The 23,094-nt window shown below is 43.4% G+C and overlaps 1 protein-coding gene across 4 annotated transcripts in view; it reads right to left on the reverse strand.

Moving 5' to 3' along the window:
* Window positions 1–256: 256 nt before the first annotated feature.
* Window positions 257–23,094, reverse strand: part of LOC126395454 (mediator of RNA polymerase II transcription subunit 13-like) — a 98,835-nt gene continuing 75,997 nt past the window's right edge. The window contains exons 5-31 of one of the 4 annotated variants that reach the window (XM_050052935.1): window positions 22,050–22,195; window positions 21,543–21,749; window positions 19,666–19,830; window positions 19,402–19,558; window positions 19,189–19,293; window positions 18,271–18,927; window positions 17,722–17,935; window positions 17,413–17,491; window positions 17,166–17,287; window positions 16,850–16,928; window positions 16,485–16,699; window positions 12,698–12,876; window positions 11,532–12,460; window positions 11,109–11,288; window positions 10,741–10,970; window positions 10,428–10,626; window positions 10,022–10,310; window positions 9,687–9,939; window positions 9,399–9,587; window positions 9,062–9,285; window positions 8,821–8,963; window positions 8,134–8,292; window positions 7,719–7,883; window positions 7,242–7,405; window positions 5,526–5,690; window positions 5,203–5,312; window positions 257–2,108 (exon numbers count right to left, since the gene is read on the reverse strand). In XM_050052935.1, coding sequence (XP_049908892.1) covers window positions 1,976–2,108; window positions 5,203–5,312; window positions 5,526–5,690; window positions 7,242–7,405; window positions 7,719–7,883; window positions 8,134–8,292; window positions 8,821–8,963; window positions 9,062–9,285; window positions 9,399–9,587; window positions 9,687–9,939; window positions 10,022–10,310; window positions 10,428–10,626; window positions 10,741–10,970; window positions 11,109–11,288; window positions 11,532–12,460; window positions 12,698–12,876; window positions 16,485–16,699; window positions 16,850–16,928; window positions 17,166–17,287; window positions 17,413–17,491; window positions 17,722–17,935; window positions 18,271–18,927; window positions 19,189–19,293; window positions 19,402–19,558; window positions 19,666–19,830; window positions 21,543–21,749; window positions 22,050–22,195 — 5,857 coding nt within the window. In that variant the 3' untranslated portion in view covers window positions 257–1,975. Of the gene's footprint in view, window positions 2,109–5,202; window positions 5,313–5,525; window positions 5,691–7,241; window positions 7,406–7,718; window positions 7,884–8,133; window positions 8,293–8,820; window positions 8,964–9,061; window positions 9,286–9,398; window positions 9,588–9,686; window positions 9,940–10,021; window positions 10,311–10,427; window positions 10,627–10,740; window positions 10,971–11,108; window positions 11,289–11,531; window positions 12,461–12,697; window positions 12,877–16,484; window positions 16,703–16,849; window positions 16,947–17,165; window positions 17,288–17,412; window positions 17,492–17,721; window positions 17,936–18,270; window positions 18,928–19,188; window positions 19,294–19,401; window positions 19,559–19,665; window positions 19,831–21,542; window positions 21,750–22,049; window positions 22,196–23,094 lie in introns of all 4 variants that reach the window. The other 3 variants (XM_050052934.1, XM_050052933.1, XM_050052931.1) reach the window with 3 other exon arrangements.

Here is a 23,094-nt window from a genome sequence, read left to right on the forward strand (position 1 = left end):
TCAGATTAAATTTGCCTGTTTAAAAATGTGACGGTTAAAAATTGAATAAGGCACTAATCAGAGGAAAATACCTCAAAATAGTGCTTTAGTAAATATATCTTACATTCCACCACTGATTAAAACTATTCTATATTATCCATAGTATCTATAGTACTATTATCTTAATAAACTGTGACCAAAATTTGAAAAAAAAAAAAAAGTATAGTCTGTGGTTTACAGTCTTCTGGATGAAAAGAGAAGAACACTGAACACGACATCATTTTCAAGAGTTTTAATAATTTACTAAAAAAGAGTGTAAAAGTAACAGATCTCTCCCACTAAAGTGGATCTGCTTGATATTCAAAGTGATGACAGATGTAACAAATTTTTGCAAACTTGCCCTCGTCTGTACATTTGTGTACACTTACTTGGCAATTCAACCTCTTGGCTGCAATTAAATGAGTTTTGTACTGTATACTGTATATCAAAAAAGCTCACAGCAAAAAAATACTTTGATATGAATCACTTGAAAGTAAACCAACCAGCATGAAATGTACAGCTTTAAGAAAAAACTTCCAAAAAACACAGCTGAAAAGTGTATATACAAACATGCTAGGAATCTAACAAAGAGCAGACTGAGTGAAGCCGAAGAGACAGGCCTTTCTAATGGTTTGCTTGACATCATTTAGAAGAGCCAATGAAATAAAGCATCGTTCTTAAATATTTAATAACCTTGCAATGTTCAAATACCATGGTCTTCTATTCTATATTATAAATATAGAGTATACTGTATCTCCTGCATCAATTAGTTTAATTTAAACTCATTAAATAAAAAGGTAAAATGTTCAGTATCTGTAGAAAATAAAAAAACAAACAACTAAAATGCATTTTCTTTGATAAATGTTCATACTGTGTCCACTTTTACAGAGATGGTTGTGTCCATCACCCTTATCATTAAGTGCCTGCTTGGAAGAGGTAATATATATTTATGTATATACATATATATATCAAATTCTATGACATGTTATAATTTGTATAAATATGGCATCTTTACAATTGCATTAAAATGACAATTTTTATTTCAGATCCCAAGACAATTAATAGTCAATTGGGGAAAAAAAGGCCTTGTTTAAGTTTCTCATTTTCTTGTTTTAAATATTAAAAATAAGTCTCAATTCTTTGCAAATGTACGTCTTACATTATAAACAACACTTCTGTCTTAACTGGTCAAATATTTTCCATCGTGTTCATATCTACAACACTTTGGAAGGTGAGGAAAAAGTGCCATTATCAAATGCTCCCCCTTTGGAGTGAATGAGGACCCCCTTTCAGAGTAAAGGTAAAAGTTTCATCGACCGCCTGCAAGTCCCAAAGAAGCTCAACAGTGCAGTTCTATACAAAAGAAATGTAAAAACATCATTGATGTAACAAAGCCATGTGTTTGTTTCGTCATGCCACTTTGCTGGTTGTACAATATGGAGTTGTGTGGCCCTGCATGGACGCCCCTTTTCACAGGTGAAGGTGTGAAGATAATCGTAAACAGCTTCTCTGTAAATGTCAGACGCTTCAAATGCCACTAAGAGGTGTCAGCCCGAGCGGGACGTAATGCTGTTTTGATCAGGAGAAAGTTAACAATGCGATATGTCAGTAAAATGGGCATAGTTGGATATATCCATCTGTTCTCCCCCTCAGAAAGCACCATAACTGGCACGGGACCAGTTGTGACGGCACAAACTGTGCTGGGTTTGCAGGGTGTCTCGGTTAATGAGTGAAAATTAAAGTCAGTGTTCAGAGCGTTTCACTCTTCTTAATCATTACATTCCAGGAATGGGAGAGTCTGACTCGCTCTGTCCTTTATTTGGCCATTAAATCCACGTCTACCCGAAACAACCGAAGAGCTCTGGTGCTCTCTGGTGCCCAGAAGGAGGAAGCGTAGGCACAGAGGAAATGAAGGTAACCATCAGTCCCCTACAGTTGTCCTTGAAGTCTTGCACAGCTAAAGCATGTTCAGGATGGCATTGTACATTTGGATCAGTACGGCCAAGTGGACAGGCAGGCAGGACTGGCGGTCTTGGGTGGCAGGGGTGCACGTCAGCCAGGAGAGGGCGTTGTACTGCTCCAATACAAACCTGTGTGAAAAATATATTAGCAGTGACCATTCATATGAAATTGTAACTTTAAGGTATATCCAATTAACAAATCTTGACTTCCTTAATCATAATACTGTAAACTAAGCATTTCACTCTCAGGATTATTGAATATTTATTAAATATTAGTTAAAAAAAAAATTCACTATGTTGTAGCACATAAGCCCCCTTGTCACAGAGTAGTACGGTAAGGTACAGTTCAGTTCGGTAAGCTTTTTTCCGTCTCCACTGTGAAAAGTGTGGATGTTACCAGTGGTACTGTTCCATTCCATCCCCATTTTTTGGTCACCCCTCTGTTGGGGTACCTAGCACACAGATGTGGTACTAAAAGGTTGAGCTGTGAACACTGCAGTCTGTTGTCCCGTCAATAGCGAATGGTCACTCTGCTCAGGGCTCAGGGCTGTTGCTGGTTTTTAGGCTTATGTAGTTTTATTAGTAAACTGTAACTATAAAATTAAATGATGTTTTGCTGGCTCTCGCAGCAGCTGGAGTCTAAAGCCCAGCATACACTGTAGGATTTTTGACCGGATTTGACCCGATTTTTGAGACGCACGACCTGCCGACGCTCGGGCCGGATTTCCGCTTCGTCATGCGTCTTTTGCCGTGCAGTGTACAGGGGGGGGCGAGGGCCGATCTTCTGTTCCAGAACCGCGGTTGGACGGTCGGATGAATTTCTGACATGTCAGAAATTTTGGTCAGCCGGCACAGACATTCGCACAGTTGAAGCAGAGCCACAAGCTGATTCGCCAACGTCTGTGCATTTATCCCTCACTGCGCCTGCGCGAAGACATAGATCACCAAGGCGACGCGTCGGTGGACTGTAAATATGGAGGCCAGGTTGGTTGAGCTGTGGCAACAGTATGAATGCCTGTTCAACGTTTCTTCTTCCACCTATCACGACCGCTATCAACGAGAGAAACGCTGGCAGGAGCCAATATTCTTCAGCTGCCTGGTAAGTTTTTTTCTGCTCTCATTTTCAAGCAAGCGCAACAAACACACAAGCTAGCGCACTAGACAAGGTACAACACACACACACACACACAGAGGGTGCACCCGGCTGTAGCCGGCTTACCTCCAACTCTCGTTGTAAAATGGACAAACCATGCTATCCACGTCTCTCAAGCCATCTGCAAGTCCATACGCACCGACGCCTCTTCTTTTTGGACGTTTCGGCACACAGTATAGCGCAAATCATCAAAGCAAGTTTCGGCACACAGTATAGCGCAAATCATCAAAGCAAACCGCTTGTCCTGCACTTCCGGAACAAATCGGAGCTTTCAAATGTATCTTTATTGACAGCTGTCAACGGGCAGGACAGTCAGCAGGGGCCGACGAGTCGTTTTCACCCGTACAGTGTGAGCTCTCTGATCGTGCTTGATGATCGGAACGTACAGTGTGAGCACATAAATCGTGAGCTTCAGCCGCACATCACAGACGATTCACTCGTACAGTGTGAGCTGGTCTTAAGAATAAGATTTTAAAAATCGTACAGTGTATGCTGGGCTTTAGAAACAATAATTTAATTCACTGGGCTGACTGCCGGCAACTTTTAAGGTGGAACACTTACTTGTAATGTTACTTAATGCATCAGTTGAAAACGTGACTCAATCAATACACCTTAAATTTCACTGTGACAACTTTGAGCATTACTTTCGTTTTTGTTGTCTCTCTTGGATGACACAGACTTTTAGTAATGAGTGGATGTTCAAGCGTTTAAAAATAGATATTATATTAAACCAGAATATATGAACTGCATGTATTCTAATCCTCACTCAGAGAAAAAAAGAAAAACGTCATGGAGCGTCGTTCCTGTGGGCAATGGCAACACTAAACCCCTGAGCTTGCCTTAGAAGGACTAAATGCACAGATCGGCTATTTTTAGATACCCCATGGAGAGAAACTCTCACTGCAGCCTGTTCTATTTTGTTTTGAAAATGTCAGTGTGCAAAACTGTTCTGTGGACAATACACAAGAGGCAGACTGATAAAGGAGGAAATACAATGAATGCTGGACTGAGCAGTGAGTGACAACAACCCCGCCCACACATGAAAGGGTACTGTTTGCTGTGAAAACGCTAAGCGGACCTACGGTCTAGGTACCATGTCTGAAGGGTTACTTTTGGTTTGAGAGGTACCATACAGACAGTGTTTGGTGGAAATAGGTCTACAATGTACATCTGTATTTCCTCAACAGAAGTGAAGAGTCTGTTATCACTGCTCTGATTGTTAATTTGACTTGAGTTCTATCACCTGTGTTAATTTGACTTGAGTTCTATCACCTGTGTCCACTCACCAATCAGGACCCTGACACTCCCAGTTGAGCCTATAAATAGGCCTGCTTTGAACATCACGTCTCCATTTGTAACCCTGATGAAGACCCATGAGGTCGAAACTGGTCGGTTTTTTTTTAAGTGTCGTTGTACAAGCCATAATAAAATAAAGGCTTTTTAATGAAGTAATTAAGCTACCTTTTTTCTTTCCCTGCTCCATGCAAGAGTGCCTGAAGTTTGTTTTTCGTCTTTGGTATGATTTTGAGCCCTCTTCTTCAAGAGCACCTGCATTTTTTCCTTGAGTTTTTGGACAATAATAATCGGTCCTTGAACACACCACTACCTCTCTTCTCAGGTCTACAATGACACTTGAAAATATATATACTTATTTATCTTTGTCATTATTAATCATCAATGAGTTATTTAGATTTAATCAAGACAATTATAATGATTATAATGATAATTATAATTGTTATGTTATCTGGAACCAGCACCTATCATTTCTTATCAGTTCTAATGCAAATAGTAAGCTGTTCATTCTTACTGATGAACAAATAACTTTAACACACCTACCTGTTCCTAGACACATTACAATGGCAAACATATATTGTTTGTTAACAATGTGAAAATTAATGATAAGATGATTTAAACCCAGATTTTTATTAACTACTTGAATAAGGCTATTAGCCACAGACCACGAAGGTTTCATTCTGTGTTGTACTCACCCTCCAGTATCTGATTTCACTAACAGTCCACTACAGCAGATGATAATGAAATATAAAGGGATGAAATGTGTTATATATTTACCTGAGCACATCAGAGGTGGTCTTTGAGTCTAAGGGGTGAGGGGTCCTCTTAGTCTTCTCTGACACCAGCTCATCTGACTGGGCTATGGAGATGTGGTGGTGAAGGGAGGCCTGACATGAAGAAACAAAGAGCATGATGTAAATTGTTGAAACATGCCTGGCTACACTCCTGTGAGCAGCTGTAAGCCTCTTGAATGTTTAACCACATAATTAAAAAGCATTTCGGTACAATCTTATTTTAATCAATTCATCAGCATCACTTTCCATCTCTGTATGTTTCCATCTCACATAAGCTTTACTGGTATTCTCCTGTGTTTTGAGTACCTTGAGGAAGAGTGGACACTGGCTCTCAGCCTGCGGGCAGGAGGCCCAGAACCAGTGAGGAAGTCCATTTGCTTGTGCAGTGGAGACGTAGTAGCCCAGAGCTAGCGGCTGCTGTTTCAGCTCTTCTGGGGGACTGTCCCTGGACAGCAAGCGCTCTCCCTGGCTCTGTACACACAGGGGGAAGGCAAGTTATTAATTACAAACCTTCACTGCCTTTCAAGTCCTCGGCCGTGATCTTAACCATTTTATTCATCTATCTACTGAGAATCTTATAATTCTGGGCCTTTGTGCTGGCATGAGTGGGTTGTCCTCTTTTAATAAGAATGAAAACATGTTATGTTCACAGCAAAGAATGAAATCATAGAGAGTACTGACAAAACTGGTTGCAAAAGTTAATATTTATTATTACATGGCTTTGTGGAACATTCGATTGTGATTATTTCTGAGTAGCAGACCGCTCTATGTGAAACAGACCATTGTTATAGACAGTTTTGGACCAGAGCTGCTTAGCAGGCGCAAAAAACAAATTTTTAAATCAATAAAATCATTTTTAACTCAACATTTTGTAACAAATTATTGATTTGATAATGGGATAATGTACAGCTAGTGGTCATAATGGTGAAATGGACCCCAACAGGGTGATGCAGGGATCATCCTGATGTACTGTATGCCGTGCCTTACTTAACTATGTCAGAGATCTCCTGCAGATATACGGTAGGTCAGTAATTGTTATATTAAATCTGATTATTATTTGGTTCGGTTATTGGTTTTTTGAGCAGTGCTTGACCCCAGAATTACTTTATGTCAAGTCAGATATGTCTAGGCAATGCATGGAATCCTAATAGATCAAAACATATGTACAGTACACTGCATTATAGTGCAGTATAGTTGAAGTTATACAGCTTCAGCAGTCCCATTTGCAAAGGAAAAATCTTCTTTTTGTAGGTGGTAAGCATTTTTTTTCCCATGAAGTCCAAGTTATTGAAAAAGAATAACATGCTGTACATATTTGCATTTTGTGCCTGCAGGTCAATGCGGTAACGACATACACGGCTAACAAAACATAAGTTTGCATAACAGTTACTATTGCTATTGTTCTGCTGCACAGTGTTCCCACAGTTTGTCAGTAGTGAATAAAATGTTCTGTGCTATAGGTTGTCAACACATCTTATCTCCCGTGCCTCCGAGACAAATTCCTCTGCATCCATTATACTTGGCAAAACTATAATTCTGATCCTTGTTTGATTGTTCGAAATGAAGCTCCCATGCTTTGACGTACAAAATCAAATCTTAACCTGAAGAGGTATGCATTATAGTAACAATAAAACCGTTCTGTAATAAACACTTGTACATAGCAATTGAAATGCACATTATATAGAACGTGACCTTATAGTAACTATCCATAAGGTCATATGTAACTTTTTTTTCTCCAGAATTGTTTTGGTACATCAAGGTTGCTCAGCTGGATCAAGCAGAAAGATCTCAGTGAAGTTAGGTCAATCGGGTCTGATCACACCCTGTACTCTTCCTTCCTGTGCAGGATCTGAGCCTTATTCCTTCTTCAGAAACAATGTCTACATGTAGTAGTGTAAATACACAACCATGCTCTTTTCACGTGTAGGGCATGTAGGTCATTGTATTCCTTTGTAAAAGGGTGTCATGTGCAACAGCCCAAGGCACTGTGGGATGTTTTCTTTCCTCTGGCCCATGACTCACCTTGGTGTGCTGGAAATGTGATCCCATTCCCATCCCGGACGGAGAGCCAGGCGAGGGCACAGGAGAGGTGTTGGGGGAAGGGTGGAGGTTCCCTGTGATCAGCATCATGTCGTGGCCAATGTCGTTCTCCAGTTCGTCGGGAAACGGCAGGTCGAACATGTCATCTGAGGGAAAAATAGAGATGAAAATTAAGAAAGTTTAACTTTGGGAATTGGCAAAACAGATGTCCAATTTGGGGTCATTTCGCATGGTTTAAATTAGTTAATATTCCAACAAAGGTGCATGTCTTTGGTAAAGGCACAATGAAAATGTACAGATATGGGGACACAAGCCATTTGTGACTGTGGGGTGACATGTTCTAGCACAAAGATGCCACCTGTTGGTACAAAATAATATATCTATACCATTTTTAAACAAGGGTTTAGTCTTATCTAAATCTCAAGACTTAAGTTATCTGTTGAGTATAGTAGTTGCTACCATTATTGTCCTCGGTAGGGTAGGAGCTGGGTGCCAGCTGGGTGGTGGCAGACGTTGGGAAGACAAGGATGTGTGTACAGGAAGCATCCTGAGGTGTGTTCAGCTGCGAGGTCTGCAAGTTTAGAGCGGTGCTACGGCCAAACACTGAGCCCATGGTGACTGCATCTGGGTACACAGAGAAACACAGAAACAGTGATGAGTCTATTTCTACTACCTCGTGCAAAAAAAGGGTTTTCTGAACAATATTTTGAAGCATGTTTGCACATCTGTGTTTTTATGTATATATTGTGTCACTGTTACTGTCATTTTTGACACAAAAACTCAAACTAAATAATTCCAGTGTACTGCAATATCTGATATTATAACCACTATAACTATAAACATCACCACTGTTATGTTACAACAGGCTACTAACCAGGCATGATCACAAAGGAACCCTGTGGCTCCATGGCAACCAGGCAGGCACTGAGGATACTCGGGGAGTCGGCAGCTGAGATCCCACACATGCGACAAGCATCCTTCAGCTGGCGCCCTATTGAATGGAGGGAATGCTCCCCGAGGAGTGAGCTCCAGTCTGGTTAAGAGAGAGGGAAGAAGATAAAAGCAGGGGTATTTAGAGGGAGAGAGATATGAAAAGTACTTTAGCAGATCATTCTCTAATTGATTTTTTCTATTAACAAAATTCTTGAGGGAAAATGAATAAAATGACATTTAAAAAAGGATAAAAAAAAATACAGTAAATGATAAAACATGTATATAACAATTTAAAACAAGTGTGTGTTTGCACCTGTGTATGCCCAGTAGATTACTATAAATGGAAATTAGGGAAAGAGCCAATGCCAGAGAAGCTGAAGAAAATGCTGAATGAATGTCTCTACTCACTACTTTGTCTTTGCTTAAAGTAGAGTTTCCAAATTAGCATACACTCATATATGTTTGTCAGTAAATGCTCTCTGGGAAACAAAGTGATTATGCTGATTATAAAGTAACATCTTATCCACATTTGAATGGAAGACAGAAAATCATATTTTGCAACAAACGTGTACTCTACAGTTTTATTTATCAAGACAAGCCCGATTCCTTCTGAACAGACATCACCCACCTTTTAGCTCCCCGTGCCCCAGCCTGCCTAATCGACCAATCACAATCCTCCATGGCAGTGAGGTCATCTGGATGATGCCAATACACCATTCCCACAGCTTCTGTAGACCCATCTTTCTGGCTGAAACTTTAGGACGTCGCGCTCTGAAATGAGAAAAAAATAGCATATAATCTCATAAAAACAAAAGCTGAACAATTCAAAATTGTGCACAGAAGTAGGACCATAAACACCGCGTTCACACCTGTTGGGTACATCTATGTTGATAATGTTGGTCTCCAGGAGCTCCCCCTGCTGGTCGGTGCAGGACACCAGGATCCAGCGCTGGTCATGCGATAAGCAGTATCCAACAAATAGCACGTTGTATTTAGGAGGGATCTCCGCCCATATCTCTCCTTGTTCTGGCTGCTTGGGACGGGTCGGACCAAGGATGAAGGGTGGAGTGTACAGCTGCAGTGGGCTGGGATGCTGGAGGAGGAAGATTTCAAGAAAGAAAAATGAATTAATATAGGTGTGAGTGAGAATATTAACCTTATTTTTAGTGTATAATATGACAAAAGTTGCTTAATTTCCATGCCTACCTCTGGACTCTTAAGCACAGAATTGACAGTGGACACTGGTCCAAAGCCAGTCAGGGACTTGATGTGTGTTTGCTGGGGCAGCAGACGTCTGCATTGGGAGTAACAAGAGAAGGCCAGGGAGCGCAGATGTTGCAGATAGAAATGGCTCTCCCCACTGGCCGGCTGGAGAAGATACTGGCACGGCACCACCTACATAAGATGCATCAAAATGGAAAGAAAAGATGGTGAGAACAAAAGCAAGTGAATTCTGTTGAATTCTGTCCTGTGTAAATTTGAGTGTCTTCCAACCTGTAGCACCAGTGCAGGTCTCATCGTCTCAGGCAAAGTCTGTAGCATCTCAGTGTAGCAGCGAAGAAGCCCTAGCAGCCAAATGCTACTGGCCTCCACCTCCTCGCTCTCCTCTTCCTCTCCCCCTTCATTTCTCGCTCCACTTGAGCTAAGAAAAGCGTCCACTATGTAAATAACAATGGCTGGTGGGTTGGCGAGGCTGTCCATTGAGTCGGCCACAGTGGGGATGCCGATTCTAGACTGCTCAGCGGTGCTGGAAGACAGCAAGAGAAGAAAGAAGTTGCATTATGTTTGTACTAAGAATGAGGTCATTTTCTCAGTGATGCGGGTCTTACAGCTCAGGGTTTTCTGCTGGTGTGTTGGCTGGTGGTGTGGCACTGGAGGACCCTTTAGAGTCGCTGGCTGCTCCTTGGGTTGTCTCCCCCGTCTGGTTTGAGGCTGTTGCAGTCGGGGTCGAAGCGTTTGCTGAGCTGACAGCCCCGGAGGCTTGTTCACCATCAGGGCCCCAAGCTTGAGGCTGCCCAGAAGAGGCAGGCTGGGAGGATGATGTGGGGTTTAAAGGAGGCTGGACTTTGGGAGGCAACAGAAGACTGCTGTCCAAAGGCAGGGCTGACAGCTGGGGGGCTGCAAAAAGAAAAATAGAAACAAAACAAATTTTAAAAGCTGAATAGAGTGCAACAGAAGTGCCTGGATGGCATTTTTATTGGCTCATATCAGGTTGGTCTGCTTCAATATTCTCACCAAGCTGCTGCTTGCAGGCATAAGCGTAGAGTTTCAGTTTGCTGAGGTTGTCGGTGTGCTGCTGTCCAGCCCAGGGTCCAGTCACCCACTGATCCACGTCCAACTCCTCCAGCTTTTCTGGCTCCACTTCTTCCCCCACACGCACGAGGCCATCCCTGGACACCTTGGCCAGAGGACGGTGCTTCCCGAGGCGGCACGTCTGGAGACAGAAACAGAGCTACTGTTTATTCTCTCATTAGCAACACGTATCACATTATATTACACAATGTGCTGAGATTCTACTTCGCTCCTGATTTGGAATCCAATCTCTTACCTCATAAACAGCGCTGAGCTCCTGGAAGAAGGCCCGGGCTGCAGCCAACAGAGAGGGGCTATTGGGGCACAGCACCACATATGCCACATCCCGCTGCCCACCATACGGCTCCAACAGCAACTTCTCCCAAAAAGGTAACGCCAAAGGAGACAATGCCAAGAAGTCTCTCTCCCGGTCATAGCCCAGTAACACTGTAGGGATCGGCAAGGGCTCTGGTGACTCTTCCGAACCTTAAACAAATAGAAACAGTAGCATGTTTAGTTAGCTATAGTCTAATGAAGAGTTGTAGCATTACAGGTAACATACAGTAAATAATACTGAGGTAGAGGATTAGTTTTCTGCATAAAAACAAAGATGTATTGAATCACCGTAGGAGCCTCTCCCAGCCATCTTATGGAACTGCTGCCAGGTGAGAGGACCCTGAACATGCTGGATGTTTTCCCAAGTCCGTCCTGTTCTCTTCTTCTGGATAGCATCCTGCAGGAAAGGCTGCAGAGACAGCAGCATACGAACCATATCCTGGGACGACAACATGTTCATGTCCACCACTGTGGAGATTGGCATACACATACAAACACACACACAAAGGATACATGAACAGATGCACACGTTAACATGATTCTATACACCAAAGAAACAAATAAACAAACATAAAACACATCAATACATACAGTAGTTTAGATAACACAGAGGTAGCTAGACATACATAGAAATAATATTCTCAACAAAGATCTGTAAGTATACAAGTATATTTTACACCCCTTCTTTAGCAGCCAAATCATGTTTCTTACCATTTGTGTGAGGCCAGGAGTGAAGGGCGGTACTTCTGACAACAGCTGCATCTACTTTCCCTCCTGTGGGGTTATCCACATACTGCAGCCCCTGTTCCAAGGCATTGTAACAGTCCACACAGGCATCACTCCCATCTGCCCACTGCTTCTCAGACATCCAGCTTTGAAGCAGCGCCCCCTTGCGGCCATGGCAAGAACAGCTGAGGGGGAGATGCAGTGATGCCAGGGAAGAAATAGGCTGGGAGCAGTGCTCCTGCAGAAGGATCATGACTGACGGACAGGCGGGGGATGCGTCCTGTGGCCGCTTCGCCCTAGGGTCACCCATAGTTGGGTCACGCCGGCAAAGAGCCAACCTCCTCTCGGCCGCCCGGCCTACCTCAGAAGTCCGACCGTAAATATCCAGCTCGTCCTCAAGGAAGAGGCCAGTGCCATGGGCCAGCCGCCTGTTCACAATGGCACTGAAGCCACACATACAGCGGTACTGATCTTCACAAGTGGAATCAGGGATATACACCCCCACATCTGCTCCTTTGACATTCATATTGCAGGCACAGATACAGCAGCTGTCAAAGTTGCGATCCTTGAAGACGTTAAGGACAGAGTCAGAGAGCAGGAGGATAGCGTAGAGGCTGTGGACCTCAGGCAGAGAAGGTCCTGGCCGAGCTAGGGGCTCTACAGAGCTAAGAGGCAGGCTGGTGGAGGGCGTGGAGACCGGCGAGCTGAGCTCAGTACCATCCTGCTTCACCGAACCCTGCCCAGAGCTCGCAGCGTTAATACCTCGTGGTGTGCGAGGGGTTCGCGGAGTGGGCACAGAGAAGCGGGGAGTGGCAGGAGATGGGAGGATGCCAGCTGTAGTGCTCACAGAGGCAGTGGTGGCGCTCATCTGGCCATACTCCTGGTCTGTGAGGGCGTTGACACTGGGCATGTTTCTGGAAAACAAACACAAGGAAGGAAACAAAAACTAACAGTCAGATAGACAAACAAACAATATTACTTTAAAGGTCTGAGCAGCTGCTCTTAAAGGCCACCATGCTCCTTACACCCAAACAGAGCATCCTTAGAAAACAGCCCTCTTTCTAGTGAGGCTAAAAAGTCAACAACACATATTTATCAAATGCCATTAATGACCTCTCAGTCACGAAAGCCTGCCATAGCTGACTACTCACGTGTATCCGTCTCTGATGAAACCAGTATTCTGGGGATGCATGACCGCTGGGAAATGCTCCATTTTGGGCATGAGGGCCCAGGATGGACGATAGTAGCATTGCTCAGGAATCTTAAGTGGTGGTAGACTCTGGCTGGGCAGGCAGGAGAGCGGAGCAAACATGGAGGAGCCTATCTGTGGCTGGATAGAAAAGAAATCATGGAAAAATGTAAGAGGTATATGGGGGGAGTCTATCATTTGGTGACACATTACACTGAAAATACAAGATGGGTTTGACACATCCATCTAGTAAGCATGCACGCAAGTTTACAAGAATAAAGGTACTTAAGTTAGCAGCTACATATAATGCTAGAGTAACCTATGTGTAATTTAACACAAGGTTATTTGGGAAAACCTAGAGAGATGCAATTTCACTGTATTTGATGAACACTCAGTGGACATATTATATTAAAGTACAACCCCAATTGTTTACAACCTCCAATTCCAAAAAAGTTATGACACTGTGTAAAACCTATTCTGACGAGTCCACATTTCAAATTATTTTTGGAAATCATGGACACCATTTCCTCTGGGCTAAAGAGGAAGAGGACCATCCAGACTGTTACCAGTGCACAGTTCAAAAGCCAGGATATGTGATGGTATGGGGGTGTTAGGGCCCATGGCATCATGGGTAACTCTTACGTCTGGGAAGACACCATGAATGCTAAAAGGTACATACAGGTTTTGGAGCAATATATGCTGCCATCCAGACGACTTTTTCAGGGGCATCCCTGCTTATTTCAGCAAGACAGTGCCAAGTCACATCCTGCACGTGTTACGACACTGTGGCTTCGTAGTAAAAGACTGCAGGTACGAAACTGGCCTGCCTGCAGCCCAGACCTATCTGCCATTGAACATGCGTGGCGCATTATGAAGCCCCAAACACTACAATGGAGAATGCGGACTATTGGGCAACTGAAGTGGTATAAACAAGCAGGAATGGGAAAGAATTTCTCTTTCAAAACTTAAGTAACAACAGTTAACAATTAGTGTCCTCAGTTCCCAAATGCTTAGAGAGTGATGTTAAAAGAAAAGGTGATGTCACACTGTGGTAAACATGCCCCTGTCCCAAATTCTTTTGGACTGTGTTTCAGGCATCAAATTCAGAATCATTATATATTTACACAAAAAAGTTTATCATCTTGAACATTAAATGTCTTGCCTCCATAAATGTAATTAATGAAACATAGGTCAACTTGAATATCATTGAATTCTCTTTATATTTACCTTTAACACAGCACCAAACTTTATTTGGAATTGGGGTTGTACCAGTTAAGAGTCCATTTTGCTTTTAATATTGGAAGCACTCTGTTGGGTTCATATCTCTGGACTATACAGACCATTTGATTAACTAAATGTACTGCCATGGTCTGAATATGGCTGGCAGTATTGTATACTTTTTTTTAAGTGTCAACAAATCACACAAAAAGACTAATATCAACAGCTCAATGCTCTCAGCCCCTAGCCTGTTGACATGAATCTTAAAGGGACATTGTGTAACATTTTCAGTTGTTTATTGGCAAAAATTGATGTCTGCATTCATAAATATGTCATCACTGGTGTATTATTACCTCCACCAATAATCTGACTTATTCTCGTAAAAGGAGAATTTCGGATTTGTTTGTACATTGTGCGGGTAAGTCGTCTGTGGGGTTCCATTACGTTTCGCCATCTTGAGAATACACCCGCCAGCAAGGGACATACAGCACCGCCTTCGGCGTTTTCGTTGAGAGCCAGGCCAGCACTGCGTGACTGAGGAGCCGAAGGAGAGGAGCAAGAGGCGCTTCGCTACTACCCTGGCAAATTTGAAACAAAGTCCCACTCTTTGAGCATAATGCAGGATCATGCATATGCAGCATCATGGGAGACGGAATCCTTGTCGCCAAGAAAGCGCAAAAGGGAATAGAAAAGGCAGCGTGACCGGCGAATTAAAAAAACGAAGGCCCACATCGGGGTAGCCTTTCCCAGGTAGAGAGAGCTGCTGAGGGAGAATGGTAATGCAATCACAGGCCAGCGCCGCTGTTGGCTGTTAGCCGCTGTTAGCGGCCAGTCGCTAACAGCCTCATCCCTCTCCTCGCATCACTGCGCCGCTGTTAGCTGTTAGCCGCTGTTAGCCGCTGTTAGCGCTGGCCTGTGATTGTATTACCTTTCTCCTTCAGCAGCTCTCTCCACCTGGGAAAGGCAACCCCAATGCTGACCCTTGTTTTTTTAATTCGCCGGTCACGCTGCCTTTTTGATTCCCTTTTGCACTTTCTTGGCGACGAGGATTCCGTCTCCCGTGATGCTGCATAATACATGATCCTGCATTATGCTCAAAGAGTGGGACTTTGTTATGCGGCAGTAGTGCCGCTGGCCACTAACAGCTGTTAGCGGCGCAGTAATGCGAGGAGAGGGATGAGGTGTGTGAGGTTGAGCCACTTGTCAGTTGTCAAAGGACAAGACGTGATTGGTTTGTTTCAATTTACATCCGCCCCAACAGTCCTACGTTGTAAACACAGCCAGCATGGTGAGGAGGGGGTTTGTCAACTCGCGTCGCGTGTGTCTGTGTAGGAGCCTGAATGAATACTCCATGTAGTATCGGATGACATGGTTTCATCAGTGTTATCATAGCTTTTTGGTACACAGCGGCTACAGTTGTTGCAATACGTGTTTGAAACAGTGAGGCGCTAGAGTGCACCATCTGTTTGAATGCAATATATGATTTCAACGTTAGATGGGAGAAATTCCTACACACTGTGGCTTTAAAAATATCAAATAACAAAACTATTCCTCAGTTTTCTAAAAAGGTTGAGTAATGTCCTTTTAAAAGTTGGGCACTGTAGTTTTAAGTAAATGTTTCTAAAATAGAGGTAAACGTAAAAAATGTTCAAATGTGGATTCAAACACTTTAAGTGCACCAGTGTATTTGCAACCACTTAAGTTGCTCCTACACATTTTAGCTTTCCCATCAATATAAAACAAAGAAAGCAACATCTGTAACAACATTTATAGACTCTAGTTTTGGTGATCATGTGCCCCCTCTAGCCTCTCGACATTTTATTGTCAGTTAATCACGACGAAATCTTTCATTCCTGTTAGTTTGAGTAAGTCTCACAAACCTCCCCTGACCACTCTTACTTTACAAGGTACTGTTCCCCACGTTAACTAGCACTGAAAACATGTTGATTACATACTACAGCACACTCTCTGAATGATAGAGGCTGAAGTACAATCCAATGAAAATCGACTACATCTGGAGCTAACACGCTGTTGTCATTAATTTACTTAGATCCAATCCATTCTAATGCTAAACTGAACCTTTTAATTCCGTTTGAATGTTTTACGCATTAAGCTGCACTTACAATACTTGTTGTTTTGGAGGAGCTCGTTGTTTGTGTTGAAGAGCAGATGGAACTAATAGTGGCCACAAAGTGCATTCTACTATAATTAACATCCCCCAGCTGCAGTCAGTACAGATGTCTGTCTCACAACACAGAGACAGCTCATTAGCGATCTACAGGTATCAGTGAAACAACTCCACCATGATGTGTGAGCCTGACCAGCTGCCAGTCAGTCAACAAATCCTTGAATCGACTTCCTCTTGATGTTTTAAATGGATAAAAGTAATTTATGAAAGTAATTAACCAGTCTAAGTCTCTATTCCCATACTTTACTGTAATTTCCTCAGTTTACACTTCAACACATGATGAACAAAGCTGAATGTGCCGCTACATGTGCTGGTAAATGGCGATCGATCCACCTCTCCTCACCTTGATATCGTCCTGCCGGGGACTGACCATGCCCTCTTCAATGTCCATCCTGTACTCAGTAAACTGGGTGGAGGCTAAAGGTGGCAGGTGGTCAGATGCTCCGCTGGGCACAGGGGGCTCTTGGCTCGGGGTGTCACGGTACGTCATGATGGGGGAGAAGGCCGGGTGCTGCTCTAAAGAAGGTGGGGTGGGAAACATCCTCTGGAGGTCTGCTACTGCTGAAAGGAGACATAAATGAAGACAGAGAGGAAAAGAGGAGGAGGATGAGGAGAGAAAAATGAAGTTTACACAGGTGTTTTGAGACTACAGATAAAAACTGTAGTTAGATGGATTTCATCAAGATTACAGAACTGGCAGTGACTCACTTGATGGATAAGGTACTGCAACTCTCCCTTCTTTCCCCAGAGGGCGATCTTCTGTTGATACTGGAAGCTTGGTTGAGTGCTGGTTGGGGTAAACAGTCTACAAATTATTACACATAAGAATAGAGGATCAGTTTTAATTAACACAGTATTTTTCCTTAAGAACACTGAAGCATAAAATAAAGTGCATAATGACTATAAGAATTACACTAATAATGTATCTTCTGTTTGTTCAAAATGAAACTGCAGAAGACGTTAAATGCTGTTTGTTAAAAAACTAAATATGTAAGAATATAGTGCATAAATGATGAAGTCTCACCCCCAACTCTTCCTCATCTTCATCAAATATGTTGTCTAGATCAGAGATGTTGACCACGAGATCTTTTTCTCTCGTCAGAGAAGGGTTGGCTTTGGCAGCTCCGTCATCCTGACCTGATTCATCTAAAAAAAACAATTTTAGATAATTGCAGATTTCCCATGATTACCTGCACTCTGAAATGTGGATCGCACTCAGTTTGTTATAAAATATGCGTATGATGCTGATGTTGGTGGTGGCTATGTCCCACCTGATTTTGGAGCGGAGTTAAAAATGGACATAGCATCTTTCCCATCAGGCAGTGCTCCATTGCTGGTGATTTCTTCTCCCTGGTGGAAAGTAGAATATTCTCAGATCAATTCAAGTCAAAATAAATATATTTAATCAAAATAAAAAGCCAGGAGCCCCCCTTTTCAATAAAGATTACATGGGTTAGACATAAAACGTGCTGTATTTTATGCCCTAGCGCAAGAAGTCATGTGATCTGTGGTTTAAATATTGATGACAGTGTTTGGGAATCTTAACTGTCACTGCATTGTGTTTCTAAACTGTGTCCTACCTTGGCCTTCTTGCTGGGTTCTCGCCCTTGACCCTTTAACCTCTTGGAAGAAGAGAAAGTGTACTCAATGTCTCCTTCCTTAAAGTCATAGGGATCGTCGCCAGGCTCCCGCAGTGCCTCCACACCCGGTTGCTGGAACAGGCCCAAAGTGTGGATGTGGTCCCTCAGCCGCTCCTCTGAGATTTTAAATCTCTTTTGAGTCTGCATGTAAAGTCTGGAGGAGACAAAGAGACAATCATAATGAAATAATGTGCAGTACTGGTGGCAGTAGTAGTGGTAAATTATTTCTGTCTTGCTTGCTTTCTTTTGTGTCCTCATACCTTATCTCATATTTCATAAATAACTATGGTGCTCTCACTGGATGCTTCACACAAATTAGTTTTAGTAGTAGCTGATAATGGAGCTTAATCCCTTCACATCCTGCTGTTTTTATTGTTGATTCTTTTGTATTGGACCTTTTTCCATTTGTCAGTATTTATACTCCATACTCTTCCTCTCCAAACTACACCTACAATTCTGCAAAACACTACAATGGTGTCCCTCGCCTACCTCTTTAGCGGAGTCCCCTCCGTGGCCGTCTCCGTCTTCACTTCCTCTAATTTATCACTGGGGAGTTCACAGGGTCTGAAGTCAGTCTTATCAGTCCTGGGAGTCCTGAATCCTCTCCACCAGCCGGCCCCATTCTCCCTCTGCCTCAGCAGAGCAGTATACACAGCTGTCTCGCTGGTAATCAACCCCAGCCCCGAAGCCCCATCCTGACAGACGGGCATATCCACAGGCCCATCCAGGACCTCTGGGTCCTGCACTCGAGGGTGCGGGCTGAGTGTGGGGGGAAGTGGAGACATTGGCGAATGCAGAAGGGAATCAGGGGCTTTTCTGCCATTGGAGAGGGGTTTGGGATACTTGCAGCTTGGCAGCGCAGCCAAAGGCTCCAAGGATGGCTCCAGCGCCACGAGACCCCCGAGCTGGGGCCCTCCAGGTGAGTCCTGTTCCAGAGGGGTCTCCTGTGTGACAGATAGACGGTGGTGGAAGGGGATCATGGCCGGCCTCTTGGACTGTTTGTCAGCCTTTTCTGTTTTGTCACTGGTCTTGTGTTTGGGCAGGGAAGGAGGGTATAATGACGGGCCAGAGGACTGAGTGGGGTTGGCACTAGTCTGGGGGTTGGCAGTGGGTGTGGTGGTCAAATTCAGCTTCTGCTGCTTCAACCTGCAACAAAGTCAAGTGGGTTAAAAAACAAAACAAAAACTATTGAAAACTCTCTAAAGAACAAAAACATTTAGTTTAGTTTTTCCCATACTTTAAAGTTTTTTAATTTTAAATGTTCTCTTGTCTAAATTGGAGCATCCATCTTGAAAAAGGTTTTTTATATAAATAATTATTTTGCACTAAGCATGAACACAAAGCTCAGCTGCTGTACATGTAAGTACAGTGCTGATACTGAACAGCTTGGGTGCAGCTCTGTGGTACCTGGAGCAGCTGCAGGATGCTCTCGCTCCCAGATCATTGAAGTCCCACATGGATACTCCATTTGGCACTTCCTTTTTAGGCGTCACGTCAGTTGGCGGATTCGGCCTACGGGGAAAAAACAGATCCATGAGGGCACCAGCTCAACTGCATCACTGCACTTCCATAATAATCACACCAACCAGAGGACACAAACTCAGCGATGGTTGAACTTACACGTGCTGAGGCTGGTTGAGATAACACTCCCTCCAGGCCTGATGGACGACCTGACAGGTTAGCTTCTTCCCAGAATGCTTTGGGCTTATGCTGGTGACCCCCATGCTGCTGTCCGGTGTGGGGACGCTGGAGACGGAGGTCACAAAGCCACTGTCCGCTGAAAAGATGGAGGGTGGGACAGGTGTCATAATACAGAACTGTGCACGGGATTTTAATGAATAATTAATGTATGTAATGTCCTGCAGGAAGGTGCTAATTTGTTACCTGAGCAGGGCTGCTGCGGTGACGTTGGTGGTGTAAGTGGTACGCTGCAGTGGTTTGGCTCCCTGCTGAGGCCCTGAGCTGCTGGAACAGGTGGAGGCTGCTCCACTGGTAGGTCCCCCTGGGCAATCAGCACTAAAGCAGCTGGGTAGGTCATCCTTACTCCACCTAAGAAGATGGAAAAGAAGGGCATTATTCACTGTTATGAAACAACATGGCTGGTGCTCATTTTTAACTGCAAGGTTTATTTAAACTGTCAAAAACGAGGACCATATGGAGGAATCAGTTAAAACAACAGCTGTTTTTTTTTACACAATTCTGTACAAAATGATTGTGCCTAAAGATATCTTCACCCTCATCAACTTACGCATTTATTAGAGGAGCGACTTTCAGAGCATTAATATAGCGGCAAACAACTATTTGCTATGGAGAGTTATAGTGGAGTAATGGTGTCCTGAGCAGAGAATGAAGTCATGCTCCCTCTGTGTTTGTTGTAATCCGAGCGTCTCTGTTCTTTCTTGCTGTAGCCACATCGGCTGTCCCACTGAGTGTATCCTAATGGCTAGCTAATCACTGCTGCTGTGAGCTCATACTGTGCATTACTGTGATAACACTGTGCCGAACCATGATGGTGGCAGAACAGCATCATCATGGAAGTGCAACCTCACCACCACCACTTCTGTCGTTATTAGCACTGTTCACAATGTTAGCACTGCCTGCTTAGCCACCTCCATGTTGAAGGCTGTGTGAAAGCAATCCTAGCTCAGGCTCTGAATGCTCAAAATAGCCTCTTTTACACTGCTTGTGGGAATGTCACGCTGTTTTTCCGTCTCGCCATTCTTTGTAAAAGGTACAATCACAGACTAGGGGCAAAGAGTTGTCTCGCCTTTAATGTCTATGTAAAAGGGACAGCCAACAGGACGGGACCATGGCCTGGGCCAGGGTGTGATGTTTTGACGACGTGTTATGTGTGCGACCCACCCTTGGGAGATTTAAAAAAGCAGCTAGAAGCAGTTAGCAGCTAACTCGAAGAGGACAGCAGCCAAAAATGTCATGTCATGCCATTTTTATTGTTTAGAAAGCACTGTTGATGTGTATGTTATATGACATAATAAAGGCTGACGCTGTTGTGTTAAACATCACACCCGTCACGCTTCTTTTGCTGGCATGCTATCTAAAATCACACATTGAAGCAGCATAATGCAGCTGTTTTTTCGGTTCTGGTAAAAAAGTAAAGGCAGCGTAACAACGGGACTTTGTAGCAGCCCTATTGCATGATCTCTGTGTAAAAAGGTCTAATGTCACATACAACTCCTTTCATATTTTGCTGAAGAAAGGCATCCATATATTTATAGTAATGTATACATATTATAAGTACAGCAGCTTTACAGTATATACAGCACTTGCTCTTAATCCATTAATGTAATCACACACTTTCACTGCTTATATAAAAACATATCATCTTAAATCCCCTCACACTCTCCTCTTCACTTTCATTTCAAAGCAAAGCTGAGACAGACTCTCCTTCTTAGATGTAAAAGCCACTGGTATCCATAGGAGTTTTGATTATAATCAGGTCAAACTGACGCTGTGGGATCAGACTGATTAGACAAAGCTGTTAAGAGTAACTCCCCGGGGCTTTTGCCTCCACTTCCCTATCTTTCCTTTCTGTCTTTCCTGCACTCTCCTCCCTAACAGTCACTTCCCCTTTCCCACTCTGAGATGTGATAAAAGACTGTGAGGATCACTGCAGCCAAAGTACACTTCAATAGCACCCCATCCACTAATACCTCAGCTCAAACTGTCTGTGAGTCTACACGGAGGCCAAGGGAGGGTTCCGCACTCTTTTAAATCCGACAAACATGTTGACTCTTCCATACCTACGATGACCTCCACTGCCGCGTGACAGTTGCGATCGTACGCCTGGCTCGCTTCCTCTTTTTCCTTTTCTCCACTTCCCTCTTTCTGCTGTAGTACCATAGGGTAGAAGTAGCTCCACTCCTCCATCAGCTTCCGTGCTGCTGGGTCACTCATCTTATAGGCCTGACCTGTTAGAGTGCCGCTCAGACCGTACGGACTCAGGATCACTGCAGACGGATAAAACAGAGTGGAAGAAGAGAAGATATAAAGCATGGTGTAATAAGTAAACTTAAATAATTTCATTTATGTCATTATACTTCACTATGTTGTTGAAAGTTGTTAATGCTACTTTGATCATTTCACATGTTTAGTACAATATGGCATGTTGTATTGTACATGTCCATCAGTTTCTGGTTTTCCTTTATTGCAGTGAATGCTTACTGGACATCATTTTGTTTTTGTTCTCTGTACATCGTTCATAAAAGATAAACAAACAAACAAAAGAAACAAGGGCTTTGTGGTATCACCTTGTACTGGAGTGGCGGAGGTCTGTGCGAGGCGGATGTGGTTTTCTGTGATGTGGTAGGCAGGCTGGTGCTGGGCGATCTCCACACTCGTGCACACGTTGCTCTCCCCGTGGAGGAAGAAGGAGAAGGAGCATGATAGGTGTTCACTGGGGACAGAAGACAGTAATGGTTTAGAATTTGAGACTGAAGATAAGCGAAAACAGTACAGGAGTGTGATGGTGTAGATCTTCTGTGTGTGTGTGTAGTGAGCTGATCATAGAAAGATGCGAACAAAATCTTTCACTGTCATTCTGTAGCAGCAGCAAAGCTATAATAACACAAACAAACTGAACAATTGAGTCGGTGGAAGACCGGCAACTCCCATGTGCTGTGAGGTAAAATTACTGTTTCTGTCAGTGGAGTTTGGTGGTTTTGAAGAGGGTGATATAATGGCTTTAGTTTTCCCATCAGGAAAGGGCTGTCTGGTGACAAGGTAGTGTCAAATTAATCTTAACAAAGCACACGCCTAAAGTAATATAGATTTTTATTAGGTGGTCCTTTTTTGAGGAGGTATAAGTATGTTTTGCTGTTGCCCTCGTCCACAGCTACCGGACTCCTTTGACAGAAACACTAATTTTACCTTGCAGAACACAAAGAGTTACTGGTCTTGCTGCCACTGCTAGTTTGTGTTCTTGTATGACTTTTGGAACCGTACTTACATGGCTTCCACAGCAGTACATGGGTTTACATGTAGCAACAACATTGTGCAGAAACCTACATCAGGTAACATGGTAATTAAGCTTTCAGGACAGCTTGGGAAAATAATATTTTTATGCTTAGACATACAACCAAAATTTGAATTTTTGGGTTTACCTAGATGCAAAGCACTTCTGAAAAGCTACAGAATGATATGAAATATGGGTTGAAGGAAGGGAGGGCAGCCTACGTCACCATTTTTTGATATTGGCTGAGTGGGAGTTTCTATGCAGATGGACCTGCCCTTTAATTAATTGGCAATATGCACTGTAACTGCACTGTAAAACAGAATCTTTGTCCACTTTAACTG

The sequence above is a fragment of the Epinephelus moara genome, chromosome 9 (assembly GCF_006386435.1).
Source record: "Epinephelus moara isolate mb chromosome 9, YSFRI_EMoa_1.0, whole genome shotgun sequence".
Classification (NCBI taxonomy): Eukaryota; Metazoa; Chordata; class Actinopteri; order Perciformes; family Serranidae; genus Epinephelus; species Epinephelus moara.